The sequence below is a fragment of the Parambassis ranga genome, chromosome 17 (genome assembly GCF_900634625.1).
Source record: "Parambassis ranga chromosome 17, fParRan2.1, whole genome shotgun sequence".
Lineage (NCBI taxonomy): Eukaryota > Metazoa > Chordata > Actinopteri > Ambassidae > Parambassis > Parambassis ranga.
In genome coordinates, this window is record NC_041037.1 from 6,115,177 (window position 1) to 6,133,043 (window position 17,867).

The window sequence follows — 17,867 nt, forward strand, 5'->3', positions numbered from 1 at the left end:
GATATATACACATCCTGGTCAGTTCAGTGTGTAGAGACCGACAACACAACAACAGCACTCCCTGAATGGTGACTGGTGGAAATGTTGGCTTAGATTATAACAAGGATGACTGCAGCGAAGCTTACAGCAAAGAAGCACTAAAACAAAGCCTGGACAAGAGAGAGGATGATCATAAACTACAGTGTGACCTCCAACATGAGCAATTTAATGGGATCAATAAGAGTAAACAACAGTAGACTAGAAAACGCTGCATGTGAGTTAGACATCCATCTACATCACAGTACTATGCTTCAGTCCTTAACTCCAACTAAGTGATGAATCAATCTTTGTACTTCGCCTAACTCATTATTTTTAAGCCCTCTCAGCCTGTGATGCAGCCTTTCTGTTAAAAAGCTTTAAAAAGTAAAGTCTGATGGCGTCATCCAAGAAGTTGTTTTCCCAGAATTTAAAAAGCTCCTTGGAGAAAACTTTCCATGTTCACAGGCTGTGGATGGTCTCATATGTGAACTCGGCCCACTGCGCCTTTAAAATGGTAAACATTCTCATGTTGATGCAATCTGAGGCAGACTGACAGTAACTCGCTGACTCTTTGAAGCATGAAGGCAATACAGGTCCTTGGGGGGGGGGGGGGTGTAAATGTTAGGTGATTACTGGATGATGAATGGTTATGACAATGAAGAAAATGTAAAGGCTGCAAGTGTCCCATATTGTTCTCACTCTGTCAGGCTCTTTGTTTCCCCTGAAGACAACAGCTGAATATGTATCTAGAAAAGAAATCATGAATCAAAAACACTAGCAGACAAAGTGAAGTAAAAACCTGATCATCAGTGCATTTTTACACCATGTAACACTCACTGAAAAAGTGTGAATGATGTGAATTTGAGGCTTTTATTTTAAGCCCAGATCATAATAATTTGATAAAAGCGCTAATTGCTAATATCCGGAGTCTCAAACAGATACTGAGACGTTGTAAAGGGCTGTTGTGATTACTGGTGCTTTTCAGTCAAGCAGCAACTTCTGAAGTCACTAATGTTCCAGTTCCTCCTGTTGCCTCTGTGGCCTGACTCCAAATATGAGTCAATCCCACAAACCCCCATTTAAAAATGTCCAACTTTACAGCAAAAATAAACAAGTTAACAGCCTGGTTTTGGTCTCTGCTGAAAAGTTCCCATTTTGTGACAGCTGTACAGGAGGTTATATATATAAACTGGTTTTAATTAAGACTTGACATTTTGCATAACTATAGTATGACCACTTTGCTTGTATTTGGATTAAACAGGATTTTAGGTGAACACTGCCAACAGGATGACAGCAGTAGTCTCCCACAAGGAAACCTATGGGTGACGCTCCGTTCGTAGTTGTATACTGTTCTATACTGTCTCTGTCAATAACAGCTAAAAATCACTAAAAAGGAGCAAGACCCCACCTTTTTTGAAGGCTTGCTGAACAAAAAGCAAAATACCACCAAACCTAACAGCCACACACAGAGCATTCGACAGTGACTGCCCAGCATGCTCATGGGCACCACAACAAATCTTCTGAGAGAGTTTCTTCCTTTGTTCTTGTGTGCCATAAAACTGTTCTTTGTGTGTGTAGAATCAGCCAGAGCTTGTATCCAGTACTAAAAGTCACACACGAAGGCCTGCTACAATCTACGATTGTTTCCTTTTCTCAGCTGACACGTGTATTATCATACCGTGAGAGCTTGTCTCTCTGGGCTTTCACTGAAGGCTTTTCAGAGGTGCTACATTCTGCCGGTGAAATCTATTGCACTGAAAGATGTTGTGCCAAGTGGGCCTCACACCTGAAAGATAACCGTTGTTCCAAGCATTCACTTCTTAGTCGGGAGCCAAACATCCTTCCTGTTTGCCAATATTCCCTTATAGTTGGATGGGAAATCCAGGAACTTTAAATTCAGAGGTCATCAGAACTTTCTTAAGCCTATAGTGTCAATTAATCCATTCATTGAAGTGTTAGAAGCACCACCATGAAGGCGGGTCTGTAATGAATTCATGCTTTTAAATTGTTGGCATCGCATCAAACAATCTAACTGGTTACAGGCCAGCATGCATTTGAATATCAAACTGTGTGATCCTTTACAGGTTTAAAGACTTAATTCCTCTGGGAGTCGAGGCTTCTGACAGATAAAACAGTCCCACATAAGGCTGGAGCTGATTGGCTGTTGGCAAGGCAACCAATTCAAAGTGCTGGACCACAAGCCACCAGAATGAACAAGGGCCTGTGAGACCACTGAGTGATTTCACCCCAAAACACACACACACACAAATCCTATTATTCATGCGCTCCATGTTCATGCACCCTGGGCCTATCTGTGCCTCACATCGCATCCCTCTCTCATAACCCAGGACTGCTTTCATTTATCTGGGAGTTGGCAGTAACGGACAGGCAGAGGTAGGCTACTGTGGCCCCGACAGCAGAGGAACTGGGTGCTCTGCAGCCCCGAGCACCAACACACTGACCCACATCTCTCCATCTCCACAGAATTCTGTAGAAATGCACCACCTGTAAATGGAGGCTAGTGTGGCACCGGTAGGACAAACGTGTTTGACAGTAAAGACGGAAATCAGAGGGTTTCCCATCTAAGAAAGCTCAATGTTCACATAATGATACTAAAATTCCTGCCTTAATATTAAATTTCACAAATCTGTAGGATTCAGTGAAGGCTGGTTTGTTGCTATTATTTTCTGTGCTTTGTCCCATTTTTGGAAAAAAAATGTTTTATCTGGGACCAGAAGAAATGATTAACTCTGACACAAAGTGTGCGTTTTTTCACACTTACAATGAGCTGTAGTCCAGCCACAGTGCTGCAAGGACCTTGAATCCTTTCTGCGCAACATTATTAAGATGTACAACCACCTGTGTCCCTTTCTGCTTTGTGTGGCAAGTTTCTCAATTCTCTGTAATTCCTGTCGGCTACAGCTGAGAGAAGATGCACAAACTGCGGAGAATTAATCACAAAACCAAACCAGGACATCAGCAAGCACAACACAACCCACGTAGACCTTCAATCACCATTTGCCCTTGAGTCGGATATGGACAAAGTTTGGGAGCTATACACGTTCGATTTGATACTTCAGAGAGAAAGAAAAGATACAGTTATCCCACATGTCAGGACGCAGTATACTCACGGTTTCCTCCGGGGCTGCTTCCCTCCTCTTTTTCTTCTCTCCTCCTCGGGCTACGGATTCAGAACCGTCAGCTGTGCCCTTCCATTGCGCCTTAGCGGAATATTGACTGAAATGAAGGGGCGCACAGCTACAGGTTGCAGCGCTCACTTAATCGATAACGCGATCTGGCAGTGTTTGACTCCCGGGTATCACACTTGACTCCACCGGAGAGAAATCTCAGTAGATCCCAGACACTGGCCTGTTGCTGATGCGCAATCCATACAGCACCGCGCCAAAGTTGTCAACACGGCGCGTAATTACCGGCTTTGCGCCTCCACAGCAGCGCACAGCGGAGCAGGTTTCCAGCTGTTGGCTGGATTTTTGGAGACCATGAGCGACAACAGCCAGCCGTCTGAGAGCGCAGCTGCATGAGACTGTGAGTCAAAGAAACTCTCTGATAAGACGCTACAGTCTCCTCAGCAGCTCCTGTTGAGGTGGGAGGGAGACAGCAGGGTACCGGGTGTCGTGTCCGTGATGCAATGCGGGTACCGTCAGTGCTACGGCCCGCAGTTTTCTCATTGTGTGCAGAGATCCAGGCGCTCCGGTCATTATCTGCGGAGTAGCGGCGCACATTCGTCTTAATTAACGACGGTCAGGGCTGTCTGCAGAAATATAGGAGGAGGTGCAGAGGGAGAAAACATATGTTTAATGTCCGCCCCCCACCCCCTCTCTCTCTTTCCTTTGCATCCCCTCTTTTGTATGTGACACACGCACGAACACTTAAAGATCTAATATTAGGCGTCATGCGTCTTAATCATTGGCACGCAAAATCACCTTGGGCGCAAATAGCAGACGGGCAGGGGCTCAGTCACTGTCCAGGCTGAAGTGATGGGGCCGAGCACATGTGTCTGAAAATAAGAGTGGACAGCGCATTTCCTCGTGATTTCTCCTATCCACGTCTGTGACAGCTTTACCTCCTCAACCCCCCACGTGGAAATCGAATTGGAGCGCCACCATGCACGTCCTCTAGCCGGGACCAGCGGTGGAATGTAATGAATGGAAAGTATTTGTACTTCGTTACTTTACTTAAGCACTTTCTACTCCACTACATTCCTACAACATGTGTCGCTACATTTTATGAATACAGCTTTGCCAAACTGTTGCCTCCATCCATACAAACACATGGATTGTGTTGCTATCTCGGTGTGAAGGCTGTCCACTGTTCCTCCTGGAAGATGTAAACAACCGGCTATTAGATGATCCTCTGATCACGTTGGCAGTGATGTCACCTTGTCCTCCCTGCAAATCAGTCAAAGTCACATATGCATCCTGTCAGACAAATACCGGTAAGTCTTAAAAAACACACACACACACCCACTCATGCTGGCCTGCAGCCCAGTTTTCTTAACTGAAACCGCTGCTTCTATTGGCCTCAGGAAGCCATGACAAAAAAGTAAATATCCTCCAGTGGTGAAGTTACTGGATTTGATGCAAGCTGTGTAAATGGATTCTTTCACAATAATAAATCATTAACCTTTCAGTCAGCAACCATGCTGTTCCCTGAGGGCTATACCAAAGCCAGCTCCGGCCAAACAACACGCAAACCAGCTCTGCTAATATCAATGAAATGCCATTCTCAGTCCATAACATTCTGTTATGCTGCACAGCAGAGAAGTTGGAGCGCATCCTGCTCTCAGGCTAGATAACACTCGCACTTCCCACTAGTGAATGCGAAGGTGGCAAATCAAGTGGTGAGAAGACGAAAAGGACACACAGCTTCTTTTTTTCTGAGACACTACAGTGGACTCAGGGCATTTTCTACCTGGCACATCTCTTAATGGAGCAAATGTGGATTCATAAGGAGCAGACAAGCAGGGCATGGCTTTGAGCATTGAGCACTGAGTGTAACCTGTTTAACTTGTGAGTATTTAAATGGTACAAGCTGGCTAACGAAGCCTCAGTTTCAGTCTGTTTATGGGTTCATCCAGGACTCCTGCTGCTGTGTATGGTAGCTTCTGAGGTGTGGGACGCTGACACCAAACCCATAGATTTTGTGTGTAATAAAGCTGCCAGGAGGGCATTAAATATTGTACCAGAGATGACCACAGCACTGGTAAGAAAATCACACTTTCTTTGTCTCTGACTGACTGCATTGATCTTCTTGTGTAAATGCTGTTACCTGTAGTCACCCATCTGCCTGTTACCCACCTGTCTGTGTAGCTTTCGTCACCTGTCTTCTTCTTGTCCCTTCCTTTTCAGAGTGTCTGTAATGGCTCTACCACCCTCTTCACAACAGTTCAGCTACCCTGCACTGAGCTTCACGTGGCATCCTGGGCAAGCAAATCAGTATGTTGGATCATGAATCCTTTCACTACCATGGTGGATTTATTTGTTTTCTTTTTCAGCTTTGCTTACCTTTCCGTCTCTGTCTGCATGTGTTGCTGCAGGAACAGGAGAAGAGAGGAGATGTAATTGCATCCTTGAAGCTTCTCACTGAGGGTGTGAAGGTGGTAAGGGGCCTGACCCAGGCAGGATGTGGAGCGTTACTGCTGCAGAGACTGGAAAACAACATCAACAACTACCTGCTCATTCTCACACACCTTCAGCTCAAAGTAAGAAGCAGTCACAGAGATTAATTGCTTGCAAACAGGCTTACACACACGTATAGTGATTAGCTTCATAAAGGGAGTGTATATGTCAATATTAGGGCAGCATATATATGGATACATATGATTACTGTTTATTAAAATTAACAATAATAAAGATAACCTATCTTTCTTTGAAACCTTTGCTTTTTAAGTCTGCAGTGTCAGTACAGCTACTGGCTTTGACAATCACTTAATGAAAATTCACACATGTTGATGTCCTCTCTTTCACTGGAATCTGATAGAGTAACACTATCAGTCCACTCTGGTGTTGAAATATCCTGGTTTCTCTTGAATGTGTGGTTTTCCCGAATATGCAATGGGGGAGTGATCATGTTACTTTGTGTGAACCCTACGCCTTCCTTCCTCAGGACAGAGACAAGATAACAGTGCATACTTTCCAAGTGAGACAAAATTTCTCAAAAGGCAATGTCCAGTGACAGCAATTTCTGCTTTATATGGTCACATTTTGTGGGTTAATTTCTGTATTTGTGCTGTTTCATTAATGAAATTGGGATGGCTTCAAGTTTAATTCTAAAACATTTCATCGTTGTTATTTGTTTTGACCAGCAGGGGCCAGTAGTGACGCCATCATTGTCATGTGTACCCCAAAGCACCCAGAACCTGAGAACAGTTCTGCTGAGCTACAACAGGCTCCTCTCAGGGAAGCTGGAGCGGCTCATGGTTAATCTGGAAGACAGGTGCACGTCCCAGTAACACAAGAACAAACCTTCACCAGGAAGAGGTTTACGACTGTGGTCCTGACAACAGGATTTACTGGCTTTACTATTCATCTGCTCTCTTTAGTGGAAACCCTTCTTTGCTTGCTGTTAAGAGTTAAGGGGGAACAGGGGGTAAAAAAAGACACAAATATAGATTCATGTTTTATAGTAAGATGACATTTGTACCATTAAATATGAAAACAGTGAGCCCTGAAAACTGTGAAAAAGGATGGTTTCTATGTAACCGTCTCAAAGCCTCAAGTGTATATGAAATGATCGTCCCATCATCTCCCCAGAAAGGCTTTCATCATCATGTGGCCAGACAGAAAATAAAAATGTCAACTTGGATTTATGTTTTCATGACGGATTGGATTTTTTGTCTATTAGTGGTACAAAGGTCTTGAAAAGTACTTAATATGTGTCATGAAATCATAATATGGAGACCAGACTGCTTTAACATATAGTATAAAGAAGAAAGAATTGTTTATCCTTATTGCACTGTGAGAAATTATATCTGTTTACACTTTATTGTGTTGCTTTTTCAGTTTTCTGTAAATATGTCAGTAGATGCATAAATGTTTTATTAAATAAACAGCTCTTTATATCACAATTAGTTGCTTGTTTATTTAGTTAGTATACTCCTAATATATTGTCACGCTTTGTTATTTATATGAGAGATAAACAACATGTGACTCTGCATCTGATTGGTTTAACCAATTACAGGAAGTGACGACTTTTTCAATTAGTGGAGCGTCATTAACTGCGCAAGGTGAGCTCTGAGCTTGTTGGGTAGAGGTGTGGAGGCTGATGGTGACCAGTGGCGCAGCTGAGCTGTAGTTCAGTTGGTGTAGTGATAGCCGCCATGTCAGAAAAAGCTCCACTATTACATTATCGACTTACCGCTTGTAGCAGCAGCCCGGAGCCGGCCAGTGTGTTCAAGCGCAGCGGGGTCAAGTTGGGCAGAAAACGACGGTCCAAGGATGAAACAGCGCCGAAGCTCGGAGTGGTGTTTGGAGTGGTCATACCCACTTTACTGTCCATGTTTAGCGTCGTGGTGTTTCTGAGAATTGGTGAGTATTATACGAACATGAAAGCAGACGTAGAAACGTGTTGCTAAATATAGCCCAGCTCAATTCATGGTAACAAGTTATGCTAACTTTAGCTAAGTAACCTGGATTAGCATGAGCTTTAGCTAGCTCTTTTGAGTCACTATACTGCTACTGCCTGTTGTAATTTGAATTGGAAAATGACCAAAATGTCATATAAATAAGTCTTTAGATCTGAAAATGCAAGTAGTGCTTGCAAGTTGTACAGATCGTGTGTCCACTGCCTGTCCCGAGTCCGACTCATGAGTCTGAGTCCTCTGCTCCATAGCTCCACCAATGACAGTTCAGGTAGGACGGACATGGCTAAAGGAAGAAGATGAAGGGGGTGGGGGTGTTGGAGGATGGACTTATTGCCATTGTTTTTATAATTTTGCTGTTAAATGTGTCTCCTGCAGTTGCTGTAATGTTTGTAAACACCGCTGCCTCTTAAAAATGAATATAAGCTTAATGAGAGGCCTTTATTTGCTAAATGTGTTTACTGCATTCCAATTGTGGTGCTTTGAAATGCAGTAATATAAACTGTGCACTGTTTATTGTTCTGAATTTCTGAGATAAGTCTCCTGTTTTTGAAGTCTGACTAGTTTTTGTTTCCTTTTGTTAACCTTAATTGTGGAGGAGTGTTAAATAGTTCACTTGAAAGTGGCCTGACACACAGTCAACTACCGGTAACTTACTTTAATCCATCTGTGTCCATAATATAAATGTTGGTGGCAGACATTTTGTCAATAAGACTGTTTTTTTTTACTTCTTGCAGGATTTATTGTGGGTCAAGCAGGACTATATCAGTCCATTGCCATGTTCCTGGTGGCCTACTTTATCATCACAATGACTGTTTTTTCTGTCTGTGCTATCTCCACCAATGGGGCCTTAGATGCTGGAGGTGCCTACTGTATCCTTTTTATTGCTAAGAGACTAATGCTGTGGCTTTAAAGCCTCACTTGGGTATCTGTCTGTGAATAAGCCTGACTAATGGGTTGCTCTTAATTTTTTCCCCCTCATGATTTACTTTGTGCATTAATGGCACAGGTTCCCCCTTGGTGCACTTTAAATGAGAGTCTGATCCTTAGCTGCCTTTATTTAGGCAGCTTTTCTACACTTATATTTGTGAATGTACAGTCAGAAATTCCTCAAGTTGAATCCACAGACATGATCAGCAGAGCTTTGGGTCCAGAGTTTGGTGGCAGCATCGGGATCATGTTTTTCCTTGCCAATGTGTTTGGTAGTGCTCTCTATATTTTGGGTTTGGTCGAGGCAGTCATGTCCAGCTTTGGGATCCCAGAAGGTAAAGCTTATCAGGACATAAAGGGAAGTCTTGGTGTATTGATTGAGTAACTTCTTTGTTGCCCTCACAGATGGTGCTGCGAGTTTCCATCAGTTGTTGCCATCAGGATACTGGTGGTCTCTGCTTTATGGAACACTCCTGCTCTTCCTGTGTTTCATTGTCTGTTTGGTGAGACTCTTTTTTGTTATTATCATATGTTAAAATGAGTTGAGTTCTGTCAGCAGGTTCAGTCTATTGTGTATTTTTTCAGAACTATTATTTCTGTAACTAAAAAGAGGCTGTATTGCTGATTACACTGCAGGATTATTAAAATAGATTGAGTCATTAGATTTTCTTGTTATTGTAAAAAAAAACTAATGCCAGAGGAGAGGTAATGAGATCATCATGAATTGAATGGGCTCAATTTACACTTTGTTAAATGTGGATTCATTGTTCTGCAAGGAGAGAGGTGGATGTAGACTGTAGTTAATTCACACAGATGTGTGTGGTAGTTGTTGAAATATATTTGTTTTTCATTACAGGTTGGAGCCCACATCTATGCCAAAGCCACCTTTATCATCTTCATCATCGTCATCACAGTTTTGGCTTCTATTTTCATGAGTTTTTTCATCGTGGGGCCCTTCATGGTAATCCTTCCTGACACTTCTGTTCTAAACAATACCAGCATGAGCATTGCCAATTACACTGGCTTTCAGCTGCACACGCTGAAGCACAACCTCCTGTGTAAGTATTGCACGTTTTGCTAAGTCTAGCATTGATCTGTTGAAGAAGTGTGTGTGTGGTTTTGTGGTTGTGTTATGTGATGCATTATTGACTGAACGTTCCAGATGTGTCTATTCTTAAGTGCTCCTTGATCAAGACTTCTGTCTCTCTGCAGCCAGCTACACAGTAGACTACACCACAGGTGCCATGATGAATTTTGCCACAGTTTTTGCAGTCATGTTCAACGGCTGCACAGGAATCATGGCAGGCTGCAACATGTCAGGTATAACTTGATTAAAATGTGTTTGAGCTCTCCCTGAATGAAGCACTTGACTCACTGAGGCATGTTTAGAAATGGGAATCTTTGTTGGTTCAAGCCCCAGCTTTAACACATACAGTGTTATAAAGCACCAAGAAGGTGTGAAAAGACTTTATTTGGCTTAAAAAGCAAACTTTTGATTTGTATTTTTTTAACCAGGTGATCTTAAAAACCCTAGCTATTCCATCCCAAGAGGAACCCTTACAGCTGTTTTTATAACTTTCGTCACATACAATGTGCTGAGTCTGATGGTTGCTTCATCCTGTGACCGGTGAGACACACACACACATCAAACTCATTTCAACAGGCCTAGCAATCAGAATGTTAAATAAGAAGTGTGTAATTTGAATATGAGTGAGTGATCTAATGATAAAATCTGAGTGTTGTACACAGGTCAAGTAGTGTTTTTAAGTCTTAAATGCTCAAGTGAAACAGTCATCTTCTAATCTATCACTCCCAGTTACCTTCTCCAAAGAGACTACGGTTTCCTGGGAGACATTAATATCTGGCCTCCCATGGTGAAAATCGGCGTCTACTCCTCCACCATGTCTGCTGCAATGAGTAACCTCATAGGAGCCTCCAGGGTCCTCTACGCCCTATCCAAAGACAACCTGTTTGGTGAGATTCTTGAACTTGATATGTGTTGCTGTGTATTGTTTGTAAGAGTGAAATTGGAAATGGCATTCATGTTTAAATGAATCTTGGTTTCTGACCAAATTCTGTCATAAAAAGGATGATCAGTTGATTCAGTGTATATTCATCTGAGCTGATCTTATAGAGCTGAGTCAACAATTTAATAATCCGCCATCTGTTGAAATGGGCCTCCATCTCAAATGTGAGAAGTTGACACTTGTTATTAATTTCATCATGTCTCATTTTCCTGGTGGAGACATGTTAACTGGAAAGCACCGTTTGACAACAGATGGCTTGTGATGTTGACTTTCTCAGAAGAAGTCCGCTCATTGTGTGTTTGGCTTAACAAGTGCAAGATGACTCAGTTGTTTATCTGATTTAGGTTCATGAGCAATTACAGACATAGAGACTTTGCTTTTTGTTAAAATATCTACAGGTGGTGTCTTGGCTCTGGCAAAGAAAACCTCTAAGGGTGGAAACCCCTGGGTGTCGGTGCTCGTCTCCTGGCTGCTTGTACAGGTAGACCATTTCACTGTTTACATGTTTTTTTACCCCTCCACATAAAGTTTTGTCTTTGTATTGTTCTCTCAAGGTCACTTACCTTTACTGTTCAAATTGCACTTTCAAATGCATAAAGTCAGTTTGACACTGAACTTGTGCACATTAAGTTTGTTAAAATGTGGGTTAAAGAAAATAATTCTTTGCCCAATTGCCAGCCAGTCTGGTTCCCTTGTGGTCACATCTTTCATCTTAAACATTATTATTATATAAGTCACTGTCTGTGATGGCAAAAAGTCACAGAATTTACTGAAAGTGGTGCACGTCATGTTTACTAGAACATTGCTGCCAGTCAGCTGGTTTTGACTGATGTTTACCCAGGAGTCGGAGGAAAGTCAGATGTTTGTGGGTCTTGATGAGGTGTTAAGATTACCTGCTTACTTGTTGTCACCCCTTATGAGTATCTGATAAGAAAAGCTGAAATAAATTGCTGTTTTATGTGTCAAACTAACAGAAAGTGTCTAGTTTAAAAAGTGGAAAACATTGCATTACTTTTTATTGGTCCTAAATGTATTTTGTGGGGAGTGCAGTGCTACCTTCAGGTAAATGTTAGGGTAAAGCTGTAGTACTATAACTACATTTTTATTTTCTGATCCCTCAGCAGGCGAAACATTTTGTGCAACTTTTTGTTCAGCTTATGATTTTTATTTTTTAATACAAGCTGGGTCAGTTTTTAAGGATTTCTTGTTTATTAAACAGCTGTATTTCTTGTTTCCACTAGGTGGTGCTGTTTTCTGGTAAATTGGACACTATTGCCGGTATTGTAACGGTCTTCTTCCTGTTGGTCTATGCTGCTGTGAATCTGGCCTGTTTGGCTCTAGAATGGGCTTCTGCTCCAAACTTCAGGTACAGTGTAAGACATTACAGTGAGCAGAACACATCTGTTTTGTATTTTTATTTTTTTTTAGAAAAGATCTTATTGTTAATTTTGTCCTTCTCTAAATGTATTTATTTAATTGCAGACCCTCTTTCCGTTGTTTTACGTGGCATACCTGCATTCTAGGCATCCTCGGCTGTCTGACCATGATGTTTTTGATCAGTGCCATTTATGCCTTTGCCAGCATTGCCTTTATGCTGTTGCTCTTGATGCTTATCCATTACCTGGGGCCCATCAGCAACTGGGGCTACATCAGCCAGGCTCTCATATTCCACCAGGTAGATAAACGGTATCTTTTTACATATCCAATTAATTTTTTAACATTTTATTTAATTTACCTCCATCTGTCTTTCAGGTACGCAAGTACTTGTTGAGGTTAGATGTGCGAAAGGACCATGTGAAGTTCTGGAGGCCCCAGGTGCTACTGATGGTTGCGAACCCTCGCAGCTGCACGGGTCTCATGACTTTTATTAACGACCTGAAGAAGAGTGGCCTCTATGTGGTTGGACATGTTAAGCTGGGTTTGCTAGGTGAGATTTGTTTTGGAAGGAGACAAATAATTTTTCAGTTTCTCAGCTCTCAAATGATGTTTAAAACTTTTTGTGTGTCTGGGTGCGGTTCTGCAGACGGGTTGCCCTCTGATCCTTTGCAGAGCTGTTACGACTCCTGGCTGTCTTTAGTGGATCATCTAAAAATCAAAGCATTTGTCAATCTCACCCTGGCCGATTCTGTCCGACATGGAGTTCAGAATTTGCTTTTCATCTCTGGCTTTGGTAGGCAAGTTTGCTGTATTGTTGTGCAATAATGTCAGTGTTCTATAATTAGATGCATTACCTATGGAAATTGTTTGTTTTTGGAGCATCCGCCTTATACTTCTTTCTGCATCTAGGTGGAATGAGGCCAAACACCCTTGTCTTGGGTTTCTATGATGACTGCACCCCTCAAGACCACCTCCAAGGTCAAGTCCTCCTGTCTACAGGCTATGGCCTGGATACAGCCTGTCCAGCCAAAGAGCCTGGAGAGCACTGCTTTCCAGTTTTCCCTAGTGTGCGAGTTCCTGAGGAACCCAAAGACCTTCAGGAGGAGGAATATGTATCAGTGATTGCAGATGCTGTGAAAATGGGAAAGAATGTCACTTTGGCTCGTTACTTTAACCAATTCAACCGAGAGGAAGTGTTGGTGTCGGGAAGAAAGATTGGAGGCCACCGAAACAGGGCAGGGCCTTTTGTTGATGTGTGGCCTCTGAATCTACTGCGACCTGACAGCTGTGGTTATGTCGACATCTGCTCCTTGTTCCTGTTGCAGCTGGCCTGCGTACTCCACGAGACCCGTGCCTGGAATCAGGCAAGGCTCCGACTGTTCCTGTGCGTGGAGGCTGGCTGCAGTCTGCAGGAAGAGGAGGAGACAAAACTGCAAGGGATGCTAAAGGCACTAAGGATATCGGCTCAGGTGCAGATGGTGGCCTGGGACCAGGTGGTGGCGTTGCATTGGCAGAGGCAAGGAGGAATAGGGAGAGAGAACCTGGGAGAGTCTGCACAGAATGAGGAGATGAGGAAGATACAAGATGGCATCCAAACATTTCCCAATAATGCTTCTCAACTGACAGATGAATATATCTGTGCCGTCAACAGTCTGATTAGCCAGCATGGTGCCCCACAGCCAGCTGTGCGTTTTCTGTATTTGCCACACCCCCCAGCAGACACAAGCCGTTACCGTGCCTACCTGCATCAGCTGGACCTATTGAGTCGAAACCTTGGCCCAACATTGCTTGTCCATGGAGTCAAACCTGTGGTTACTACTGAATACTGACAAAATTTTACTAATATCTCTTAATCTCTCAGCAACTATAATCTGGTACTCGATGCCACTGTTTATGTTGCCTTCGCATTTGTTGATCTGATATCTAAGCTGTCATCAACCCCAGTTTTATTCCTGAGCCAAACCCAGGTTTGGCTTTTGTTTAGTTTTATTAATCCATGTTTCTCTGTGTCTCTCTCTCTTTGCACACTTTGTGGAGGGAAAAGGCAACAGGGTTGTTGTTTTCTCTTTTAAAAAACAAAACAAAAACTGAACTTGTATTAGGCCTGTGCTTATCTTTTCACTCTCTGTTACCACAGTGGGGGGGGGGGGTTTCTAAATATTGACATTTGAGACTTTTTCTATGTTATTAATAATAAATTGTATTTTCTCAATGGCCTGATTCTGGTTATTAAGCCGCTTGTGTTTTCCAAGCTGCTTTTGACATTGCAGGGCTGAGGTGCACTTAAGTTTCCTGTCTGCCAGCAGAGGGCGATATTTACTTAATATCATGATTAAAATGATTAAAAACTATTTTTTTCCCTTTTATGGGTCTTGTGTATGTAGCAGGAGGCAGTGTGTTGGAATTTGTGTTTTATACTCCATTCTGACAATTGAATATTATCCTGTGATGTTATTTCTTTACAATGTATAGAATAATTTAGAATGTAGTGAGTGAAGCAACCTTATGACCTGTGGAAGAGCTGCCTGAAAGGCTCAGGAATAAGGTGAAACTGTTCTGTAGCCCTAAAACATCAAGGGAAATGATTCAATGCCCTGAAACCCAGCGAGTTATCTTAAGAAGTGACGTTAACGTCTTTTCCTGAGAGAAACTGAAGCTTTGTGAAGTTCAAGGACCACCTGAAGTTAGAGCAGCGCAGCAACAGTTTACATCCTGAAACCATGAACGCTGCCAAATTTGTGGGGTTTTGAATACATGCTGTAACATTAAGGTTGGTTCAGATGGCACGCACCCTTAAAATGCAGCCAAATGACAAGATGGTTAACTTAAAATTGGCTAGCGTATGCCTGCACACACAATGGATTTGATGTGTTTTTAAGACAATCTGTATGTGTATTTATAATGTCATAATATTGTGATGCAATCTCCGTCTGTGTCAGAAAACTGATATACACACACACACACACACATATATATATATATGGCCAGTTGTGTTCTATATAAACAGTGCAAGAACCTCAGTGCTCAGTGGGGTCACAGATCACGTCCTGGAAAATGTTAAAGAAAAGAGTCTAAACCCTGAGCCAGATCCATCTGTGGCATATGTGACATTTGGTTGGAGAAAATTCCATGAGTTTACACAGAGGACACCTGACACCCTCCTACATGTTACTGACAAACAGCATGTGGGAGGGAATGTGCTCACAGATGGAAGCAGATTCGGCTCAATCCAAGAAACATGGCAGTCCACAATATACCGGTAACAGTCTCCATGTTTGTTTGTTTTTTACTATAACTTTTATTTGTGAAGATACAATTTACCGGTAGAAGGTGTCTCCTCTGACACTTTGAGGGTGATTGATCTGCAGTGTGTAGATAGGACTCATTCACTTACTTGTGGCAAGTTAGGAGAGGAAAGAAGAAAAGTGATCCTCTACAAGGCTAGTACCTGTGTTAGGTAAATGTTAAAGGCAGGTTGCGCGTACAAACAGATGGTCCATTCATTCTCATTCAAAGTAGACTCTTAGTGTTCGGATATGTCAGAGGCCCTCAAGCCCACAGCATTTATTTTGTAGCTGATTAAAAGCTTTTTTGCTTTTTTTTTTTCAAATACCAGAAAGATTAACTTCCTCTTCAGTGCTCATTTTGCTGGGGTGGAAACTTTTTATTCACCCTAACACTTCAATTAAAAGCACATTGGAACAGAATGCATGTACTCTCATCGTCAGAGACACATAAAAGGATCGGATCAGGCCGGCGGTTCACAGTGTGAAGTGATACTTGTAGCCTGCTGACGAACATCTTCAATTTCCGACTGCCACTGTAAGGGGACTGTAAAGGGATCTTTTTAGATAAATACTCCTGGTCACCATATTGTCAAACATCCATCAATGATTCAGCCATTAAAGTGGGGGGACCCGAACACGTGGCCCCAGAATCTGGCTCCATATGTGAATAGCAGGAAATGTTTGTGGTTGCTCAGAACCAAAAGCCTTAGCTGAAGGGTTAATGTTATTGGTCATATGGTCTTGATTGATGATTCAGCATCATCAGTACATTGTTGGAGGATGCTGGTTGTTTCAGTGTCCATGTACTAAAGGGTTAACAACAGGTTCAGAGTGCCTCCACCTCAGTGCCATCCAGCCACGTGACTTCCACCACCTCTGCCCTGATTTGGATTTCTGGCTCCATGACTGTGTTGGTGAGCCGTGCTCCTCATACCAGCCCTCATACTTCCACAGCCCAGTCCTGAAGTCTAATGCATCAGCTGTCACCTGGGTTGGATTGGCATGAGAGACAACTTGGCGGATGTCATTTTCTCACTGGCACGCAGATTCTGTCGCGGAATGCATCTTGTGACGAAGAGACGGTGCCATCTGTGGCAAACGTCACACTTGCGGCAGAATTCCAACATTTTTCATACAAGTGTATTGATAGTCGCCTACACCTCACTGACGAGCTGCATGTGGGAGGGAGCGTGTTTGCAGATGGAGGCAGCCTAGACTATAAGGGGATACCACGTCCACAGGCCTCAAAGTTACTTGTATAGATGTTTATTTATATTTTTGGACTCAATACAATATACAGCAGTCCTACATGCTTCCTACGCAAAGCAAAATGTTACGATCACAAAGATATCTGCTCATGTTCTTTCTATAGCAAAGGTGGTTTGACAGAAAGGTGTTTCCTCTGAGATCAAGATGAAGCTTCTGAATCACTTCCGACTGACTGGCTGTGGGATGGACAGTAGCTGATATCAGAAAGTATGGAGCACCGTCATTAATAAAAACCAGTCTGTGCACTTGTGTAGAGTAGTACAATACAGCACTGACAGTCAGTCAGTAGGAGGCATTATGGACCCTTGACAGAGAGTGGGCACCAGTGTGTTGTGTCTTCAGTAAAATGGACAATGAGAATTCTCATTCAGAGGCAGCTGAATCAACACACAGATCCATGGGCCCTGACAGGCTGTGTTAAATAGACAACAGGAAATATTAGAAATGTTTTTCTACACGTACTCCCGCTCATTTACATCTGTTAGTGTTAGTTTCATTTGTTTGGTCTGCCAAACGTTACAGAGGGGCGGACAGGGGCGCTGTCAGCTTGAATTCTGACTTTTTTGTGTCACAGTTCTGATGATAAAATTTAAACTATGACTTTTTTTCTGAAATTCAGTCTAAATTGTTGTTTATTTGGTATCAGTTTTTCTTAAACTCGCAAATAGTTTTTTTATGGAACTTTCAAATTGAACTCTGAAATCAAAATGTGACTTTTTTCACCAAATCTTGCTGACGATGCTGACTATAAAAATTAAAAACAACAACAACTAAAGAAAACTGCAGGAACGCTGGCGAGCCTGTGAACATGACAGCAGGGTTGCAGATAAAAATAGTTAACGCTAGTGTGGGAAAACAAACTCCAAGCTGCTCGCTTGCTGTTGCTCGGATGACACGATCTTTCGACATTTCTGTGTCTGAAGTCTGTTGGCCTTGGAAACTCACATCGTCTGCTCATGTCTGTGTTGGCTCGATTTCCGGAGTCTCTCTAAAGCTTTTTGTTCCCTCTTTTATAAGTTACATGCCATAGGACCTGTTATGTTCTGTATAATTAATAAGTGAAGGCACACCGAGTGATTTTGCACAGCAGTCCTCAGTCACTTTGATAACGATCACAGTGTTTCTCAGTGTTGCTGAAGGGAGAAGCACTGGTTGGTGTGTTTGAGTCACATTTGTCTGTCTGTGTGGCTCAAAATCTCAAATTAGCCAACTGTCATTAATCTACCAGCAGCACAGTGAGAAGTGGAAGAGTGCAGTGCATAGAATTCACCTATATTGCACCCTCGAATAATTAACTAAGCACATATAGGCACCGCAGACACATAATCTTGAACTCTCTTTAAACAGATTATCCTTGGT

General features: G+C 42.5%; 1 protein-coding gene across 1 annotated transcript; it reads left to right on the forward strand.

Annotated features, from left to right (window-relative positions):
* The first annotated feature begins 7,357 nt into the window (after positions 1-7,357).
* LOC114449646 (solute carrier family 12 member 9-like) lies at positions 7,358-13,781 on the forward strand. Its single transcript, XM_028427461.1, has 14 exons — positions 7,358-7,565; positions 8,356-8,490; positions 8,746-8,883; positions 8,954-9,051; positions 9,405-9,606; positions 9,761-9,868; positions 10,064-10,175; positions 10,365-10,522; positions 10,974-11,056; positions 11,817-11,941; positions 12,058-12,250; positions 12,328-12,502; positions 12,599-12,745; positions 12,862-13,781. Exons 1-14 carry the CDS (start codon positions 7,358-7,360, stop codon positions 13,779-13,781), a joined length of 2,802 nt encoding a protein of 933 aa, XP_028283262.1.
* The last annotated feature ends 4,086 nt before the right edge of the window (positions 13,782-17,867 follow it).

Bases quoted from the DNA above. Each gene is read 5' to 3' on its own strand.
- LOC114449646 (XM_028427461.1), top strand. From the start codon at position 7,358: ATGTCAGAAAAAGCTCCACTATTACATTATCGACTTACCGCTTGTAGC. The intron at 8,491-8,745 runs GTATCCTTTTTA...TTGAATCCACAG, and splicing joins AGATGCTGGAGGTGCCTACT to ACATGATCAGCAGAGCTTTG. The intron at 12,503-12,598 runs GTGAGATTTGTT...GCGGTTCTGCAG, and splicing joins TGTTAAGCTGGGTTTGCTAG to ACGGGTTGCCCTCTGATCCT.